Source organism: Callorhinus ursinus, unplaced genomic scaffold (assembly GCF_003265705.2).
Source record: "Callorhinus ursinus isolate GAN/ISIS: 27379988/994484 unplaced genomic scaffold, GSC_fseal_2.0 scaffold28, whole genome shotgun sequence".
In the NCBI taxonomy this organism is placed as follows: domain Eukaryota; kingdom Metazoa; phylum Chordata; class Mammalia; order Carnivora; family Otariidae; genus Callorhinus; species Callorhinus ursinus.
In genome coordinates this window covers 17,330,556-17,352,310 of record NW_027397090.1, presented here as the reverse complement: position 1 = coordinate 17,352,310, position 21,755 = coordinate 17,330,556, and the positions used below count along the sequence as shown (strand labels likewise).

Below are 21,755 nucleotides of genomic sequence, written 5' to 3'. Positions count from 1 at the left end.
GGGGGGGGGGGGGGGGGGGGGGGGGGGGGGGGGGGGGGGGGGGGGGACTCTGGGAAGAAGGAGAGATGAAGAGGAAGGTGCGGGGGCAGAAACCAGCCTCGCTGCTCCAGGAGCTGGGGCGCATCCCCGCCCTCCCCGGGGAGGGTTCACACGTGCGTGCATGACGCCTCTCCCCCACACTCAGCCCGGAACAACACGATTGTGTGTGCTCTGAAATCTCTTCTCCGTGGGTTATGGTTTTCTCCCCACATCATTCAGTCTGGCCATGTCCTGGACAGTCCAACGGGTGCTGCAAATCCACGGCGGCGGGAAGGAGCGAGGGTGATCCATCAATGGCCTTACCCCGGGGATGGCACTCAGCTCAGAGCCCTTCGCCCGATGTCTGCAACAGGGGGTGAGGTTTTCAATTTAACCCATCAGCCTTGGAGCCCTCACACCTGCAGCAAACCCCAGGAAACCATCACACGCGCGCACGCACACACACACACACACACCCCAAAAGTTCCAGAAACGGACCCAACACGCACACTAGTCAATCCATGCGTCCTACGTGGGTCGGGAACCCAAGGCTCAGGGGACAGAACAGCAGGTCTTGTCGCCATGCCAACGCGGAGTGCTCTGCTGACTTTCCTGTTCTCTCTGCCCAAGGAGCCCTGGGGGGAGCCGCAGGGGGAGCCGCAGGGGCAGCCTGGTGAGTAAGGCATCGCCGTCTGCCCTGTGATTAGAATGCCCTTGAGAGCAGCTATAATTGCAACGTAGCCTCAAGTGGGAGGAGTTCGGAACTCCCCTGCTGGGTTCGCCCGGACGATGAGCAGCTCTCCTCCCCAGACAGGAGACGGGGGCACACCGGGGCTGTTTGGGGAGGCCACCGGCCGCGCCAGCCCAGCAGCACCGCCCTCGGGCTCTCAGAAGTGATCTACTTCCCACAAACATTCCAAAGTACTGATTTTACAAAACCCAAGACGTGTTACAGATGCACTTAAAATACAGCCTTGCAACACAGGAGTAAATGGCCTGTAGGGCAAATGCATGCTTTTGTTAAGTGGCATGCCACTAACAGGGACAGTGACAAAAACACCACGAATCATCTTACTAGTGTATCTACCCATAGCAAGGAATACAAGCTCCTGGCAAATGGCCATTCCTGCATTAATGCAGCACTTTTAACTGGAGTCCTGGGACTGGCCGCCGTCCTGCGGTGACGGCCCTATGGCTTATGGAAATTTCAGGCAAACTTTTCAGCTGTTAAGTCACAAAGCCTGTGGTGTTTTTTTTTTCCTCTTCTACGTAGGCTTTTTGCTTGGGGATCTTTCTTTCTGAGGACCAACCACCAACTCTATACGTGTCAGGTGCTCACTACCCGCACAGTGTATCCAAACACAAATGACGTCACGCTTGGACCTAATTCCCAGACCCGAGCCTGCTCAGGTTCTCTCACCCAGGGACTGGCCTACCAGCCATTTTCACCTGCCTGTGCTTTTACAGACGGGGGTGCATCACAAACACTAACTGGATTACAGAAGTAGCTCCTACAGTCCATCCAGCTATTATTACTTTTTTGTAAGATTTAAGCTAAATGGGGCCAAGCAGTGACACTCCTCGAAGCTGCACAGAAAAGCACGTGGACTAATGAGTCTGGCATGGCCAGGTCGATGCCTTTTGTCACTGAGCCAGGGGAGCAGACAGGAAGGGCAGAGTGAGTCTCCTTTTGTGCAAAAGCCACAACACAAAAAGAAGTAACATCACACTACAGAGCCAGAGAACAGGGCTGTAAGGCAATGACTGGGGCCCCGGGTGTCCCTGCGACTCCCTGGGGCTATTCTCTAGGATCCCGTCCCCAAGGGGCTGCTGAGGTGCAGACGCCTGGCACGGAGACACATGCTGACTGTCACACCTGCCACACAGTATATGCCTCCTGCTGCTGCCTCCCGGGTGAGTGCTGTGCACTGAGCCTCCTAACCCTCGGATGGCTGGGGGCGCCTGGGCTGCAGCGGGTGCTGGAGCCACCTCCAATCCAGGTGTGTGTTCTGGCCATGCCAAGCTCACACGGCTGCACCACCATGCTGTGGCCTTCCGCTTCCTCTTGTACTGCCCCTTTGCAGCATGCACGCACATGCACGTGCGTGCACACACACGCGCGTGCGCGCACACATGCACACACATGCGTTCACTCATACATGTACACACATGTACACACGGACACATGCACGCTCGTGCATGTACACACATGCATGCACACAGACACGCATGCACATACACACTCATGCATGTACACGCACATGCACACATCACGCACGCATGCACACACTCATGCATGTACACGTGCGCATGCAGAGACACACACACGCACACACGCATACACACACACACGCCGACACACGCACCCACTTCACCAGGGAACGTCTGCAGATGGTGTTTCTGTGCCCTGGAGAAGGGAAGGCAAGCTTCCAAATGCCTCAGCACTGCAGACACGGAAGCACCCACGGTTTTCACACAATCACATGTGGGTTAACAAAAACAGACCGGAGGCAATCAAATCCCCACTAAGCAGAGGGCATCACAAAGCATGCAGTTGTGGGCTTGAGAAATTGCTCAAATACCAAGAAGGAGGACGAAAAAATACCACCCAAGGCACAGAATCTGACTTCTCCATGTTTGGAGCTTGTGACTGGTAAGAAATAAGAATTCCTAAGAACGCTCAGCCCACAGTCATTTCCGCGCCTCGGTCAGCGAGTGCGTCTTCCCTCCAAGTGGGCCTGTGGGACCTTCCGCCCTGCAGCCGCCTCTGCCCCCCACGCTGCTGGAAGCACAGCTGTGATTGGGGTGCTCCCACCCCCTTCCGACCCAGCCCAGGCCCCCTGGAGGCCTGCCCCCTGCACCTGCCGGGGGAGGCGGGGGAGGGTTGGGCAGGTCTGCTGCAAACACAGTTCCCCTGAGGAATTATGGAGTCCACAAGGTGAGTGCAGGTTAGGTGTAGACTCTAACTGTGGTTTGTTCACTTCTCCTCAGCCAGCCCCACCTCCATCCTGCTCGCCCCTCACCTCCCTCCTACCAGGCCCCTTGCCTCCCTCCCACCTGACCCCTCACCCCTCCTACTGCCCCGTCCACTTCCCCTCCATCACCCTCCAGACCACCAGGAAGATCTTCTCAGAGAATGATCAGGCCACACCGTGTCCCAGACCAGAACCTTGCACAGTGGAGGACGGCACTCCTCAGAATAAAATAGAACATTCTCCCACCACCTAAAGAGCTGTGTATGTCTACCCAGGGCTGCCCAACAGAACTTTCTGTGGTGATGGAGTGTTCTAGATCTGTGCTGCGGTGGCTTTAGCCACATGTGGCCATTGAGCACTTGAAATGTAGCTCAGAGGACTGAGGAACTGGATTCTTAATTTTATTTAATGTTAATTGATTTAAATTTAAAGACCCACAAATGGCTGATGGCTTCGGTATTGGGCCATGTTGGTTTAGCCCCGCTGATCCATGGGACCTCAGCTACCCCAGCCCTTTCTCTCAGCTGCCCCAAGGCACCAAGTTGTCTTGATCTCAGGGCCTTTGCCCAGGCACTGCCATGGCCCAGGATACCCCTCTCCGTGACTGTCAGCTCTTCAGATCTCAGAGTAACATCCTATCCTTTGCCAGGACGCCCTTCCCTTCCTTCCAGCTCACCGCAGCCCTGTCTTCCTCCGAGCTACTCTGTCAAGGACTCAGGATGCTGACTCCACAGAATGGGAAACATCATGAGGCAGAGACCACACACAATGGTGCTGTGTTGTTCGGGTCACCAGCACATGCCTGGGCCTCACACAGCAGCTGGTACGGAGGGCCCGTCAAGGATACGTGTGGGCCATCTGGACTGTGGGCTAAGTCAGCCTTTTGAGAAATGATTTCAGAATCTAACCATCCAAAACGATCTTCCTTCTTAAGAAATGTTTCACGAGGCCCGGCATCCAGAGCACAGGCCTTGCCCCCCTGGGACACATCCCTGTCCTGACAGAAGCCCTGGCCCCTGCAAGTACCCTGGGTCCCTGTGAGGCCCTGTCATCACCAACTGAGCAGGCAGAGCTCCCCGTGCCCTTGACAGAGACGGCTGACCTCTCAGCACATAGCATGCGCTGGTGAGCGTTCTGGAACCAGGAGGGAGCTGAGCGCCCCGTGTGACCCCAGGAAGCCTCTCAGGACCTGCAGGCACATGCCAGCCCCTAGGCTGAGGCCAGCAGACTTGAGTCCTAGCTGCCCAATGCCCAGAAGATCCCACCGTGGACATGTGGAGGAAAACACCTTCCTGAGGGGTCGTGGGACCCTCAATGTGCAGGCGGCTAAGAAATTCGTATGGGTTCCTGGTCTTTAAATAATTAGAAAGTAGTTAAGCAGAAATAAAGTGAATGTCTTACTAGATTATCGTTCGGCATTGCATTGAGTCTCCCGGCAATGCACATTTGAAGGCTTAGCCCCCAGAGGGATGGTCTTGGAAGGTGAGCCGTTGGGGGGCATTAGGTTAGATGAGGTCACGAGGGGCCCCCACAAGGGGGTCAGCACCCTAACGGGAAGAGCAGCTGAAGCAGGCTCTGCCACGTGAGGCTGGGGTGGGGAGCGCCAATCGCAAGCCAGTCAGAGAGACCTCAGCAGAACTGACCCTGCTGGGCTCTCGCCCTAGACTCCCAGCTGCCAGGACTCTGGGGAATGAATTCCTGTTGAGGAGGCCACCCATGTGCAGCAGCTGGGCTGAGACAGTGATCTAAGAGGACACGGTGCCCAAGGGTAGAGCGGGAAGGGGGCCAGCTCCTCAAGGACCCGGGCCGGATCTGAAGAAATGTGTCCGATCGACTCTGCCACCCTCAGACTCCTACAAAGTGTGCCCCGTGCGCCGTGACCTGGACAGGGACCTGTGGGAAAGGCCGAAGCACAAGACAGAGAACCTGCTCCTCGGTGAGCTGCCTGCCCACCTGACATCCACCTGGCGCCCACTCGCTCTGGATGAGGACATGGGGAGAGTGACCCCAGAGGACCACCACCTGTCAGCAGGGGACAGTGGCCGAGCCAGGGGTCCAGCTCCTCAGGCTCTGCTAGGGCCCACGGAGCTCTCCACAAGGCCCTTGCCTCCCTCCAGTGGCCATCTGCCCACCCTGTCACCTGCCACCATCACCTTCCAACTGGCTCTAACCGCAGGGGCAGCAGCAGGCACGCCCCCACGCCCACCAGCAGGGCAGCGCTCGGTCATGGGCACCCCGCCTCCCGTGTCAATAGCCACACCTCGAGTACAGATGGCAAGCCGACTGGGTGCCTCTCTACGCGGGACCCCGAGAACACGTTCAAACGCCTGCCCCCCAGCGCGCCTCGCACTTTACCTTTCAGAGTTGGAAGAGGGCCATCCTCTCCATCCAGTTGTCCCAAAGGGTCATTCGGGTCAGGAGTCTCCACTTCCCCTGAGCAAGAGAGCACAGCACATACGTTAGTGAGAGTTCACCGCGAGGCCTTCACCTCGCTTCTCGTGCAAAGACGATAGTATTCTAGCAAAACCGCCTGCTGTTTATAGAACACCTGGAGGGATGAGCCATTACGGTAACTTCCAGGGGGCTCTTGGAGCATCAGATCTGGTATAATAGCACAGTGATTCTTGACGTTTATCCCAAGTGCAGCAGAACGCAGATGCTCTGCAGCACGCACGGGTGAAGCCAGCGTGTGACCGAAGCCCTGAGCGCCATTCAGGGTGGGAGAGAGATTCAAACACTGGCTGGCAAAATAAAACACCACTGTAGTCAGAGTCTGCAGGTCGCCCTCCAGATCCTGGCTTCTGGTAGTTCTCAACCAGCAACACCACACAAGAACGTGGGCGCCCGTCCCTGGATCCTGGGGGGAAGGAAGGGCAGGTACAACGGACACCCCGGCTCCATATGCCGGTGTGGCCCCTGTCCCCTTCACTTCCAGACTGTCAGCTGGCAGGCTGGCCTCGACCGGGTCCCACTGGTTGGGGGCGGGGGAGGGTGGCTCTGACCACATATCTGGGTGGATCTGGGTTTGTGGCTTCAAGCCTACCAAAGAGCGGGACGCACACGCCGAGCATCAAGTGGCTTGGGAAAAAGGAAATCCTGCCCTGCAATACGCGGACGAAGCTGAAGGAAACAGCCAGATACAGAAACACAAGTACATGGCTGACAAGGTCCCTGGAGTCGTCAAGTTCATAGGCAGAAAGCAGGTGGCGGGCACCAGGGCTGGGCCAGGGGGCCCAGCAGTTAGTGTTTAGCAGGGACGGTTTCATACGGGGGAGATGGAAAGTTTCTGGAGATGGATGGCGATGGTAAAAAGAAGTGGCTCAGGTGGGAACCTTTAGGTCATGGGCATTCACCAGCATTTTTTTAAAAAAGTCTATGGAAGACAGTTTATAATTCGGTTATAGTCGGGCCCACCCCACTTGTCTCTCTTAAATGAGAAAAAGAGCTAACAAAGCACCAGACACGTCAGCCCACTCTCAGGATGACACCTTGCTCCCAGGCAGCTGAGGTCTGCAAGTACGGTTCAGGTGGTTTGCGGCTAGAACGAGGCACACAAGAGTCTTCAGACTGTTCAGAGGCACGAACACCGGCCAGTAGGTCCGTGAGGGCACCGGCATCTCAAAGCCGATCCTGTCCATCCTGCTTCTAAATCACAGGAGGTGCCCGGGGACGCGTGAGCCTGCGCCCTTGGGAGCCCAGCCCCAGCTCCCAGGCGGCCAGCGAGAGCCCGTTTCTGCCCAGCCTGGGCCTCTCGACCCAGTTAAGGAAGGTTCCCTCTTTCTATTGCTTCCAGTCCAAACCCGGCCAGCTGTCAGAAGCCGGCTTTCGTAAAATGTCCCCAGTCAACCCCTCGGAAGTACTACCCTGATTCTCTAAGACGACCCCCCCCCCTCAAATGGTACGTCTCTCCCAGAGCAATCGAGCGTTCTCTGCTGAGGAATCAGAACCTGGCCCAGGGGACCGACCGTAAACAGCAGTAGGACATCGGGGGCTGTGTCCCGGTGACGGCTGATGGTCCCGGCATTAACACCTCGACACGGGGGCTGCTTGCGCCACGGAGACAGGAGGGAACTAGGCAAGGCAGTCAACGCGTGTGTGCTCAAGAATTAAACTTCAAGGGCGCCTGGGTGGCTCAGTCGTTAAGCGTCTGCCTTCGGCTCAGGTCATGATCCCAGGGTCCTGGGATCGAGCCCCACATCGGGCTCCCTGCTCCGTGGGAGGCCTGCTTCTCCCTCTCCCACTCCCCCTGCTTGTGTTCCCTCTCTCCCTGTGTCTCTCTCTGTCAAACAAATAAATAAAATCCTTAAAAAAGAAAAAAAGAATTAAACTTCAGTTGGGGTTGCAATGGTAAATTGGCATGTTACACACACCATCATTCAGCACCGTGTAAATGCAGAGAGACCGCAGGAAATCAAACACACTTGTACTATATACACACATCTGAAAGAGGCATAAAAATTATTAACGGCTTAGAAATTGACAAGTGGTGTGAAACAGTCAAATAAATATATGCCCCGAAGAAAAATAAGCACCATTAGCCCGATTCCACTGTGCAACAGATTCCCAGCTCTTCCAAGGCAACTTTCAGTGCTGAAGCACGTGTATTTCCCGAGCATCTCAGGCGCCACGTAGACGAGCATGCTCCCCATGGGATGGAGCCGGGAGTAATCCCAGTGCTTCTGCTGACTCTTGAGCAGACGTCACCCCCAGCCAGACCCGCAGCGTCGCCGCTGATCTAGGAAACTTTAAGATTCGGTCTGGAAAGGTTGTGCCATTCAGCACAGAAGCCGGGATTTGATTTTTCGTTTCTTTCAGCCTCCAGCTTTGCCTTAAAAAATTTAGTAGGATTTAGTTTGGGTACTTGAGCGAAAGAGTGTCATCTACGTGTTTGGAAACAGGGGTGAAGTTTCCAGTAGCCCACGAGGCTGACGCCAGAGCCTCCCCACACCCCCAAGACAAGTCACATATGTGAATAAATGTAGAATGGCCGATTGTCATGGTCCTTTGCGTAGACGCCTCAAGTTTCGACACACCCGGGCCCTGCCGTTGCTTCCTGAGAAATAAGGACCCCACTGATAGTCTGATATTGGAAACTGTTCCTCTGCACAGCAGTACATCAGACACGGAACGGCTGTCCAGACTTTAATGCATGAGCCAAATGTAACAGGGCAAATGTGAACTTTGGGGACAGGTGACAAGTGACAATATGGGCCAGCATTTCCACAGATTCCAACAGGGTCTCTCCTGCCCCCCCCGAAAAGGGTTAAAAATACCCCAAAGGGAAAAAATAAACACAAGCCAAAACCAACAAAACAACCCAGAAAAACTATCACACACACACACCCATCAAAATGTCACTGTTACGTTATCTGGAATTACAAAGGTAATTTAAAATGTCTCCTTTTATTTTATTTTTAAACATCTCCACATGTGAAAAAGCATCACATTTTTAATTGAGGTAATTCACATACCATAAAACTCGCCATTTGCAAGTCTACGACCCAGTGGGTCTGGGCACATTCATAAGGTTGTGCAACCGTCTCCACTATGCGACTGCAGAATACTTCATCGCTCCCCAAAGAAACCTTGCTCCACGAGTCCTCCCCACTCTCACCTCTCCCAGACCCTGCAGCCACAAGTCTGCTCCTTCTCTCTCCAGGGATTTATCTGTTTCGGACATTTTACATAAGTGAAGTCATACGGTATGTGGCCTTTTGAACAAACACCAATTTTATGATTCAATGTTTTAAATGTTATGCCCAGTAGTAGCCAAGAAAAAAGGAAGAGCAAGAAGAGGCTGGATAAAGCTGGAGCAGGTGATCAGCAAAGGAGCCCACTACCTGCCCCCTCCACACGTCAGAGCGCCGAGAATCTGGGGGAGGTCTGGCTCCCCAAGTGGAACAGGATATGGTGGTGCACTGGAGATCGGAGGTGATTCAGGGCGGGAGGAGCTGCTGGGAAGGCTGGGGCCACGCAAAGGCAGGATGCTTAGGGCCTGAGACGCACCTGCCGGGAGACCAGCGCACGTCCGCATGATGCTGCGGGAAAGGCGGGGCTCTCGGGCTCTGGGCAGAGAGGACTAAGTGGGGTTCAGCACCACCAGTGTTGCAGCTGATGTCACCTGCTTGCTCCCCGACTAGCGGGTTCCTCGGCATGTTCCTCCGCGGTACTGCAGAACGACCCCTCTCCACCTTCCTAACCCCATGAACTGCCCAGCTGGCTCGTGACAGTCTCAGGGGGTGTGAGCCCTGTGACACCCCCCAGATGGCCTCTGCCCAGCGCCTCCTCACACAAAGGCCCACTCGGGTTACCCGGGGCTGTTGCCCTCACCCCCACTGGCCTACTGACAGACCAGGGGACCTGAACGGAGAACAGCCTCGGGGAAGAGCCCCATCTGCCCTAAAGCCTTGGAACTCAATTACCTTCTACTGAAATGGAGGGTCTCCTCGGAGCAAAATGTCACATCCTTTACTTTGGCAAAATACCACAAGGTGTGCTTTGAAGGCCTCATGTCCATTTATGATGCCCTGGATGTGGGTGACGTTCACCGTAAAAACCCACACGGGGAGACAACGCAAAGCTGCTGGAAAACTCAAACCACTGATGGTGTCAATCAAGTAGGCGTGATTTATTAGCCCCTTATTCGTTTTTTTGGTGTTTAAAGAAAAGAGAACATTTAATATGAACCAAATTTAAATGTGGCTCGTTTAATACAATGATACATTACACATATAGTTTGATCCATGTCAAAATTACACTTTAATGCCTAGAAGCAAAGACCAAACACACTGTGGTAACTCACACGGGATTCTGGAACAGAAAAAATACATTAGGTAAAGTCTAAGGAAATAGGAACAGTATGGATTTGGGTTGAGAATAATGAGTCAGTCGAGGCACACCCGCCGTGACGAAGAGACCACACTAATGATGTAAGGTTTAACACGAGGTGAACTGGGTGTGCACTACATGGAACCTCGTTACCACCTTCACAACTCTCCACAAATCTAAAACCATCCGACGTAAAAAGCTTACTGGAAAACAACTCCACAGCCCATCACGTGGTTCCAGCCCCTAACCAGGGCTCACAGGTGGAGGAGGGCTGTAGGAGAGATCCTATCTCCAAACACCCTACATTCTTGCTCACTGGCTACAGCCCCGAAGCCAGGCAGGAATGCTAACCACACGAGCATACTACCACAGACTCACTGGGTTTGATCTAAGTTGTGCAAAGATTCAACAGCAGGCCAGTGAATACTCAGACATGAAGTCACTTGGGAGAATGTTGGGTTTTGAGCTGAATCCTGCCTTAACAGTCAGGCATGGTGATACCAGGAACTTGGTGTATCCTTGGCAGGCATCGGAACCAGCTGGCGTCTGCAGGGTGACCCAATGCAAGGGTTCACCGCTGATGTTTGGTGATGCTTGGTAAGTAGTCAGGGTTTCACGGGGGGCTGTTGAAGGTGCACACCCCGCCCCAATGTGGGGAAATGCATGATAATGACAAACCACGCACCGGTCACCCAAAATCTTCTCTGGACCTGTTCTCAATATGGGCCTCTAATGGGACGTCTTGATTCGTGGTGTCAGCGAGAGAAATTTCTGTCTGCAGGGTGGCAAGTGGGTCTGTTCTGGTTTGCACGCTCTTTCTGTAAAATACTAACTGTCCTCATTAGCAGCAGAGACACTATTAGGCAAGAATTTACTAATGAAGTTCAACCCACGCTCTTGGATTTGAGTCCATGCTGCCTTTCTGTTTTGATTCGTGTCTCTTAAAATGTTTTGTTATTCATACTTTTCATCCATTAATCTCTACCTGTTGATCTGAATCAGGTACACTTGTTGTGATTTAATTAGATGTAGTCTCCGGCATATCTGGACAACTTCAAAGCAGGCTCCTTTTTAATTAGTGAGGGTATTTATTCACCAAAGCTTGGCATTCTTGGACTTGGTCATCCTCGTGAAAAGGTATAATTTCCAGGATCTGAGGAAGAACAACAGTCAGGGCCCAGAAAAAGCCCCCAGCCTGGAGGGCTGATTGTGTAGCAGGCCAGGGGCCCCTGGAAGGGCAGGCAGAGATTTCCCAATGAAAACTCAGACAGCCTATCCACTTGCAATGGGAAATGTTGGCCATGCATTCCAGAGCAATCCCTCAGCTCAGCCAACACGTGCAATGAGAAACACCCGTGATGCTGGAAATGCAAGGACTGAAAAAAAGAAATTAATAACTGGGAAGGAGCACAGTGTACAAAGTCCCCAAAGGTGCATCCATTAGTCTGGGCGCTGGGCCAGACAAGCTACGTCAATAGGAAAGAGCCCCCATAACATCAGTCTCTGCGAGCACTGCAGTTAGAACACCACGCCGCTGTGTCTTCACTTAGCTAGAACACCACTCCGCACTCAGGTGAGCTGCCGGGGCCTCAGCCCAGTAGTGTGAACAGTCTGTACTTTTTTATTTTCATTCGTGCTCACTTTGGGTGGAGTAAATGCTGGTGTTATGCCTCCTTCAAGGGCTGGCCCAGCCCTGCTTTGGGAACCACCTGACATGGAGTCACCAGGGTCCCTCCCCAATTTAAGCTCCGCTTTGATTCCACTTTGATGGCAAACACATCAAAGCCCCACAGGAGTCCAAGTGTAGACGCGCCTCCTCCCCACCCCGCCCGGCACAGCCTGAAGTGAGAGCTTTTCTCACTCGGTGTCCCAGATGGCCCCCAGGGCCCCCAGCAAAGGCCCCACTGTCAGGGCCCAGTGAGCATGTGGCCGAGGAGGGGGAGAGGCCGCCTGGGAGGCTGAGGTGGGGTCTTTCATCGACCTCCTCTTTTCCCCGACACCTAGAGCCCCCGACAGCGCTGGCGGGTCCCCCACCCCCAGATGCAGCCGGGAAGGCGAAACCCACCACGCCTCTGCTGCGACCCCAGCCCCAGGCCCGCTTCCCTGCTGGGCCCGCTTGTCACCTGGGGAAACGTGGCAGAAAAGAGCAAACAGAAACGCTGGGTGCACACTCCGTGTGGGTGCCTCTGTCATTTGGTTTCACGGAAGACTCTGGAATCCTGGTTGTTCCCCTGCACACAAGGTTTTTAGCTCAAATGCCTAGATTTAGTTAAAGGTAAAGGAGGAAAACATACCTTTTTTTTTTTTTTTAAAGAAGGACCCTTATCGGGAAAAGAACTGAGTCAGGCGCGATCCCATGGCAACAAGGGAATTACTTTCCAGTTGCCTAAGGGACAGGGTTAGAGGCCCGGGCCCCCACACTGCGGCCAGACTGCAGGCCGCAAGACCCCTGGACTGGCGGGAACGCGACCGGGAACAAAGGGAGCGGAGGGGTCTGCGGCGGGCTCCGTCAGCGCCTCCGTGTCCCCGAGGCCTTGTCCTGTTGCCCTATTGCAAGCAGGACATTCGTCCGCAGTGATGGCCTCAAGTTCATGGAAACAAACAGCAAACGGGGGCGAATGTTTGCTATGGTGGCGACAATTATTTTTTTTTTAAGTAGCTTCTGTATGAGTTGGCTAGTGACGCCGTGCCACAGCCTGGGTGGCGGAATTCTGGGGGCTGGAATTTGCAGATGTAGGCGTGAGCAGGGCTGGTTTCTCCTGCGGGCTTGCAGACGGCCGTCCTCCCCCAGGCCCTCCCTGGTCATCCCTCCCTGCGCACGTCTGTGTCCTGATCTCTTCTTAAAAGGACGCCAGTCACACTGGATCAGGGCCCACCATTAGGACCTCGTCTACAGTTAATTACTTCTGTAAAGAAGCTCTGTCCAGTGGGTCTATTTGGGGGAGCACGATTCAACCCATAACAGGTAGTGCTATTTGTCTCCAGCGCTTCTTCAGAAGTAATGCTGATTTGAAACCAGTATTTGCAAGTGCACGGTGCAGACAGGCAGGACGGACTGAGGTGACACAGACTAAGCAGGGGTTTGGACCAAGTACAGAGGTGCATCCGAGGGACCCGCCCACAGCCCGCTGATGATTCTAGCACCCTGACAACGTCCTCTGGACACCCTCTTTCTTGTTCAAAAGACGTCCTGTGGCTGCGTCCAGCAGACGTCGGGACAGCACGGTCCTCGGAGCTCCGAGTCCCCGAGGTTTCCAGCTGCGGCCGGGATGCCTTCCGGACGCCTTCCGAGTCCGCATCGCTCAGGTCCCTGCTCCCAGGACGCTTACTTACATCAGCACCACTGTCCCCGTAGAGCGGCAGGCAGGCCTTGAGGCCTTGAGGCAGTGTGTGCTCGCAGGTGCAGCCTGGCCCCCTGCAGGCCTGCCCAGCGGCGGGCAGCGTGTGCATGGTGCCCCAGTTTACGTACATCGTCCTCACGGACTTCACGTGAGCGCCACGTCTGGGCCTTCTCCTGTCCCCCTTCCCCTCTGCGAGTGTCTCCTCCTCCTCGATCCTCCACATGCCGCAGCACTTGGAGCTGGGCCTACAAAGCTCCCCCATTCTTTCCACCTCCCTCCCTTTGAGGGCCTGGCGAAATGCACAGAGCCCCCAAAACATACCCTCATGGGTCAGACCCTCCTCGGAAAGCCAGCGTCAGAGGCCCGGCGACCTGCTCACATCTGATACGCACACCACACTTGACTTGTCCGAACATGAACCCAGCTTCCCTCCACAGACTGCTCCCCTGCAGCCGCCCCCGCCCACCCCGCATCCTAAATTCTGACACCCTCCTGCCACAGGCAAAGGCCACGGACCCTGGTTGTCCTGACTTCCTTTTCAACCACCTTCTTCGTCCAACCCATCATGAAATGTCATTCGCGCTGTCTTCAATATCCGATGCTCCCAGCCCCTCGCTGCTCACGCCCGGTGCAGAGGCTCCCGGCTCTGCAGGGTCAGGCGACAGTCCCTGGACAGGCCTCCCCAGGCCCACCTCCCCACGGCGGTCACACTGGACCTCTAGAAGGGGCTTGCCACACCATCCGCTGGGGCAGCAGAGGTGAAACTTGGAAGCCTAAGGCGGGGAGCGGAAGAAGCCAGACACAAAGAGCCTGGATTGCATGGTCCCCTCCACACCAAGTTCAACACGAGGCAGGAGCATCTGTGCTGATGGGGGTCAGCATTACCTTTGGGGGTGACGGCCAAGGTGGAGCAGAACGAAGTTTTCTGAGACGTCGCTGGTATGGCCTGGTGATGTGGGAATTTACACACTTTTATTTACGTGTATCACACCTACAGAGCTTACCACGGTTCTTCTAGCAGAATCTCTCCTGTAACGCTACCACCTTGAACGAGGCCCACGCTGACCTCATTCCACGTGCCCAACACGTCCCTGCACATGATGCAGTCCTGCTGCCCAGCCTGCTTCCCGTCTTCCTTTTCCCCCTCCCACTTCCCAAAAAACCATATGTTCATGTATTTCTCCGTCTCTTCTTCTTCTGTCTGCTCCCCGCTCTATCCCCAGCACCTGGGCAGGAGCAGGGAGCTGTTCATCTGGTGCATGAATGAATGTTCCTGTGTTCTACACCTTCCAGCACCTTCCACCTCCTCAGAGGAGCAGCCTGCTCCCTTTGTCCGGCCCCACCACGCACACGCACACACACCCTCCTGAACTCGCCTCGGCTCCTCTACCCTTCATGGCCTTGGCAACAAGTCCAGCCCCTTCTCCCTCTGGGGTGTGCGTCTATTCTGCCCTCTCGTCCTCCTTGTCACTCACCCCTCACTCCTTCTGCTCCAGCCTTAACCCCTGGACACCCTCGGCCCACACGCCACCTGCCCTGCCTTTGCTGCATTACTCCCCAGAGCAGCATGTCTGTCCCACATCAGCAGAGGATGGTCCACGATGGCAGGCTCTGGGTGACGGTCGCATGTGGGACCTCGAACCCTGGCATGCAGGAAGCACACCACGACCATGCAAGGAAAAGCCAAATGCTGACAATGTCGTGGGCCCATCATGCTTGTGTTTCAGTATCCCTGAGTTTCAGCTCCCAGTTTGAAGGGTGGGGCTCGTCCCTGCTCCAGGTGTGCTCAGGGGCTGGATGCCAGAGCCTCTTTGCCGCATCTCCAATTCTCAGAGGCAGATAATGGGGTCATAGTTCAGGGTCGGCCCCTGCACCTCCAAACCGCGAGTGAGCACTTCTCCGCTCAACTGTCCTCAGACCTGGCAGTCCTCCACGTGCCCCAGGGAGCTCTGCTAGGCTCCACGATCCTCTGTCCCACAATATGCCTTTCTAAAGATGTATGTACGTCTTTACAACTCTAACCAAAGAAGAAAGGGTCACAACGTTAAAGCTGTACCATGTGCTGCTCCACCACAAAGAGAGCCAGCTGCTGACACCAACCCCCTCAACAGGTGCACCCAAGGTGCATCCTTCTACGTGAGAGACCCCAGGCCCCCCAGCAACACACCGTAGAACTGGCTTGCAGAACGGTGGCCTGAGGATCTAGATGAACTCACTCTGCCTCCAAAACCACAGAAACCTGGTCAACACACCTAAAACCAAGCATCTCAGAGCTCAGAGAACTCACCAAAGCCACAGAATGAACTGAAAAAGTTCATCCATCCGAGAGAAAAGACTGAACCTCGGAGGGACAGTGGGCTGTGCCTGTTTGCTGTGCACGGTGATGGTGGGGAGAGCTGATGCACTGTGGAGAGTGCCACTGCACAGGGATGGTGCTGTCTGGACTTGGGGCACCTGGGGGAGGCTCTAGGTCTGATTCAGCTGGGGTCGTGGGGAGGCGGCAGGCAGTGGCCACCGAGGGGGCACAACCGAACACCACCAAACTGCCTCCTGCTAACTACAATGGCAGTAAACATGAGCGCGGCCTGGAATTTAAAAGGAAATGCAGAACCAGAGGACAACAGGGAACCTCAAACGGTCTGACGTATTTCTGGGATCAACAAGGTTGTGCATACATGGAAGGCCAAGCGCACACCCCAGGAAGACCAGGAAGTTGAAGACACTGGCCCCTCGTCGCTGGTGCCATCAGGAACAGGCAGTGAAGACTGAAGTTTGACCGACGTCTGCTCACAAGACCCTCTTGGTTCAAGACACGCAGCGAAGTACATGAGAAAATCTCCTGACCAGTGACTGGCTAACCACACAACAGTACTGACCGAGATGTGACCCTTAGGAATCCAAGCTTGAAAACGTAAAGGACCTTATGTTTGTGTTCTTATGACACAAACAAAATAACAATAATAACAACAGTAATAACTAAAGAGAGGAGGAGGAGGAGACTTCTGCAGCCGATGGGTATGTTTATAGCACAGACTGCGGTGATGGTTTCATGAGCATATACTTACCTCCAAACTTACCAAGTTGTGTACAATAAATCTGTAAAGCTTTCCAAATCATACCTCAATAAAGTGGTTTAAAAAGAAAAGAAAAATAACTTAAAAAGAATGACGGACAACTCAGCGGTCACACATCACAGGAAACAGAGAACCCACAGAATTAGTAATGCAAGGCCACTAAACAAACAAACAGTAGCAAGAAAAACACCACCAAAAACCAAAATGAAAAACAAAAATAAAACCACAGCAGCAAAAACAAACTTTGATGGGAAGAGGGGTTTGCTACTAGAATTGCTAAAATATTATCTAAAATGTCCAGCTTTAAACAAAGAATCACAAAGACATGCAACAAATAAAATTAGGAAGTACACCACATGCAAAGGAAGAAACATCCAACAGAAAATGTCCCTGAGGGGGCCAAAACTATTATAAATATGTTTAAAAAACTAAAGAAAACCACATCTAAAGAATCAAAGGATATTATAACAAATTTTTCTCACCAAATAGGGAATATCGACTAAGTGATAGAAATTAAAAGAATCCTATAGAAATTCTATAGTTGAAAGAACAACTGAAATTCACCAGGTGGGCTCAATAGCAGATTTGAGCTGGCAGAGGAAAGAATCGGTGAACTGGAAGACAGTTTAATATCTCTACTGGAAAAGAGATTATCTACTCTGAAAAGAAGAAAATAAAAAGAATAAAGAAAATAACAATCTAAGAGACCTGTGGGATGTGATCAAGAGCACCAACACAAATGAGTCCCGAAAGAGAAGAAAAAGGCAGAAAAAATATTTAAAGAAATGATGACCAGAAACTTACCAAACTTGATAAAAAGCATTAATTTATACACTTAAGAAAATCAAGAACCAGGGGCGCCTGGGTGGTTCAGTCGTTAAGTGTCTGCCTTCGGCTCAGGTCATGATCCCAGGGTCCTGGGCTTGAGCCCTGCATTGGGCTCACTGCTCATCAGGGAGTCTGCTTCTCCCTCTCCCACTCCCCCTGTTTGTGTTCCCTCTCTCACTGTGTCTCTGTCAAATAAAAAAATAAAATCTTTAAAAAAAGGAAAGAAAGAAAATCAAGAAACTCTAAGTAGGACAACCTCTAAGATATCTACAACTAGACATACCATAGACAAATTTGAAAAGCAAACGCAGAATCTTAAAAGCAGCAAGAGAGGTGACTCATCATGTAAGACATGTGGGATGACATATTAAAAGTGTTGGGGGAAGAAAAAGACTATCAACCAAGAATTCTATACCCAGCTAAACACTTTTTCAAAAATGAATAATTTAGGCCACTTCCAGATGAACAAAAAATGGGGGAAATTTGTCATTAGCTGACTGCTGTATAAGAAATAGTAAAGGGAGTTATTTGAGATGAAATGAAAGGACTTTGGAAAGAATCCTAAGTCACACAAAGAAATAAAATAGTACCAGTAAGCTATCTACATAGGTACTATGAAAGATAATATAAATGTATTTTTCTCAGTAACTCTTTTGCTATTTGTTTTACAAGACTACTGCATAAAACCATAATTATCAAATTGTGTTGATGGGCTTAAAATATATGAAGATATAATTTGTATGGCACTGACAGTTAAAGGAGAAGAAGAAGAATAGCAACATATTGGAGCAAAATATTTATTATTAATATTAAGTTAGCATTAATCTGAATTAGATTTTTAAAGTAAGGTGATATAGTAATCTTCATGCACTCCCTGAGAAAATAACTTTTTTTAATTACATATATGAGAGACAAAATAAAGAAATTTTTAAATCATACTAGGAACTATCTATTTAACACACAAAAAGGCAGGAATCAAGGAACAGGAAGAAAAAAGAAGTGACACATAGAAAACAAGTAGCAAAATACAGAAGTAAAACCTGTCTTATCATTAATTAATTAAAGGCAAGTGGGTTAAAAGGACAAATCGAAAACAACAGAGACTGGCAAAAAGGATTAAAAAATTATCCATCTTTATGTTGTCTATAAAAGACACTCACTATTCAAGAATACATGTAGCTGAAGAGATATATCAAACATACAGCAATCATAAGAAAGCTGTAAAGACTTATATAAGTCTCAAACAAAATAAACTACAAGACATGAATCATTACTAGAAATAAAAGGCATTTTATAGTGACAAGAAGCCTTGTCATTATAAAAGGACATTTTATAATAACAAGGTCAACCCAATCTATTTTAAATGTATATGCACCGAACAACAAAGCCCCAAAAACATAAAGCAAAAAATTACAGAAATGAAAAGAAAAAGTAGCTAAGTCAACAATAGTAACTGACAATTTCAATAACCCACTTTCAATAATGGATATAAGAAAGAACTAGGCAGGTCAGCAGGGTAACATAAAACTTAAACAGCACTATAAACCAACCACAATTAAAACGGTAGAACATTCCGCCCCTACAGTAAGATACAGATTCTTCTCAAGCTTACAGAGAATGTATTCCAGGACAGACCATATTCTAGGTAATAAAATCAGATTTAATAAGTTTAAAGGGAATCAAGTCATGCAAACTATGTTCTCTAACAACAGAATGTAATTAGAAATCAGTAACAGAAGGAAATCTGAGAAATTCACAAATATGTGGAAATTAAACACAACATTTCTAAATAACCAATGAGTCACAGAAAATATCACAGGGAGATTATAAAATACTTTGAGAAGAATGAAGGGATGCACAACATAACAAAACTTAAGTAGTACAACTAAAGTAGTGCTTAGAGGGAAACTTATAGTATTGTATTTAAAAAGATCTTGGGCGCCTGGACAGCTCAGTCAGTTAAGTGTCTGCCTTCAGCTCAGGTCATGATCTCCAGATCCTGGGATCGAACCCCATGTCAGGCTCCCTATTCAGCAGGAGTCTGCTTCTCCCTCTACATCTACCCCCTGCTTGTGCTCTCTCTCAAATGAATAAATAAAATCATAAAAAAAAAAAAGATCTCAAATCTATAACCTAACTTTACACCTTAAGGACTTATAAAAAGAGCAAACTTAACCCAAAGCTAGCAGAAAAAAAGAAAGAATAAAGATAGGGCAGAGACAAATAAAAGAGAAAAATGACAGAGAAAATCAATGATACCAAAAGCCGGTTCTTTGAAAAGATACACCAAACTGAGAAAGCTTTAGCTAGGGTGACCAAGAGAAAAAGAGAGGAGACTCAAATTATTAAAGTTAGAAATGAAAGAGGCGGCATGCATTACTATTGAATTAAAAGAAATAAAAAGGGTTGTAATACTATGAATAATCATGTGCCCACAAGTTAGTAACTTAAACGAAATGGACACAGTCCTACAGAAATAGAGTTACTGAGACTGACTTCAGAAGAAACAGAAAGTCTGAACAGGTCTACAACAAGCAAAGGCATCGAATTAGTAACCAGAAAACTTCTCAGAAAGAAAAGCCCAGGACCAGATGGCCTCTCTGGTGAATTCTACTAAATATTTAGACAAGAATTAACACCAATAACTTCACAGACACTTCAACAAGTATATAAACTCTTTTTTAAAAAAAATATTTTATTTATTTATTTGACAGAGAGAGATAGCGAGAGCAGGAACACAACAAGGGGAGTGGGAGAGGGAGAAGCAGGCTTCCCGCTGAGCAGGGAGCCTGATGCAGGGATCGATCCCAGGAACCTGGGATCATGACCAGAGCCGAAGGCAGACGCTTAACGACTGAGCCACCCAGGCGCCCCCAAAAAATATATAAATAAAAGAGAGGATACTTTCCAACACATCTAGGAGGCCAGTATTACCCTGATACCAATACACTTCACGGGGCTTGCAGCACGAAGTAAATGTGTACATGAGATGCAGAAGGGTGCAAAGACAGACCCCTGAGTGAGCAAAGCAAGGTGAAGGCCAACTGTACCCTGTGTCCTCCCAGGCCACTCCCGGGCACACAGAGGTGGGGCGACCTAGAGTCGTGGAAGCTCAGCAGGAAACACATCCATGTGGAGACTTATGGAGGAAACAGGGTGAGCCATGTCTGAATCGTTTTAGCGAATTCAGACAAGTCTTTTTCGATTAAAAAAAAAAACTAGCTTTTTTACTTTTTAAGTAGAACAAAATAATTTACCTTGGAAATTCTATAATTAATGAGATTCTCTAGTTTTTTTAAGAATGTTAACAATTGGGGGGCCTGGGTGGCTCAGTCGGTTAAGCATCTGCCTTCGGCTCCGGTCACAGTCCCGGGGTCCTGGGATTGGAGCCCCGCATTGGGCTCCTTGCTCAGCGGGAAGCCTGCTTCTCCCTCTCCCACGCCCCCTGCTTGTGTTCCCTCTCTTGCTGTGTCTCTCTCTGTCAAATAAATAAATAAAATCTTTAAAAAAAAAAAAAAGAATTTTTTTTAACAGTTTGGGGCGCCTGGGTGGCTCAATCGGTTAAATGTCTGCCTTCGGCTCAGGTTATGATCCCAGGGTCCTGGGACTGAGCCTCATGTTGGGCTCTGTGCTCGGCGGGAAGCCTGCTTCTCCCTCTCCCACTCCCCCTGCTTGTGTTCCCTCTCTCGCTGTGTCTCTGTCAAATAAATAAAATCTTAAAAAAAAAAAAAGAATAACAATTTAATGAAACTACATAATGTAAAATACCTCCTGCACAAAAACAGATGTAGCAGTATTTAGATTTCCCTGCACGCTCCGCCCCCTGCATTTTAAGCAACCTGAAAATAGTCTTTATATTCTATTTCCTGAATATCTTTCATCCACCATCTTTACACAGTGAGTACCACTGGAGAATATCTGATTTGTTCAATATAAGAGCAAGGATTTGCAACAGCAACATAAATATTTACATTTTATAGTTACAACTCTGGACCATTAATATTGACTATATTAAAGCAATATAAACCAGTGCCAGTGCTTATCATAAAAATGCATGGAATTGCCAATTACCATTTTTTTCTATAAATTAATATCTTTGTCTTTTCTGTGCTTCTCCTTTTAAATAATTCATTGAAAGAATTAAGTTGGCAATCCTATCACCAGACACTGCCTATTTCCCCACGCTCCAATAAAAAAGGACATTTTTCAGTACATTGTTTTTACCTAAGTGAGACTCTTAAGCTCATAAATCATGGTTGTTTCAAGGTTTTCTTTGAGGCTTTTTTATTTTCACAGCCAGAAGCCCTAAACTAATCAATCATGGAGTAATGTCATGGGTAATTACCATGGGGTTGACTTGCTCATTCTGTCTCTCCAGGCTGCAGGTGTGCTCTCCGCTTCAAAAGCACTTTTGCTTTAATAACCACACGGCACCCAGGAACCTCTCTCTGTCATTACCACAAAGACACATGTGAATGTATGATGTGGGACACCCAGCAAATACACATGCATGCACCTGGGACTCAGAGGGTCCCTGCAGCGTCATCCTCAGGACTTGAGGCTTTCGGGAACCATAAGGAGTTATTTAGAAGAAAATGTAACCAGATGAAAAGAACAAGACAGGCTGGCATCCCTGGAGACATGGGGGCGGGGGCTGACATCCCTGGACACACGGCGGGGGGGGGGGGGGC

At 50.3% G+C, this 21,755-nt stretch overlaps 1 protein-coding gene across 2 annotated transcripts in view; it reads right to left on the bottom strand.

Annotated features, from left to right (window-relative positions):
- Positions 1–21,755, bottom strand: part of ROR2 (receptor tyrosine kinase like orphan receptor 2) — a 192,946-nt gene that overhangs the window by 42,718 nt on the left and 128,473 nt on the right. For both annotated transcript variants that reach the window (XR_012374060.1, XM_073878181.1), the window contains exon 2: positions 5,349–5,426. Coding sequence is in view for 1 of the 2 variants with exons in the window: in XM_073878181.1 (XP_073734282.1) it covers positions 5,349–5,426 (78 nt within the window). In the remaining variant the exon portion in view is untranslated. The remainder of the gene's footprint in view (positions 1–5,348; positions 5,427–21,755) is intronic.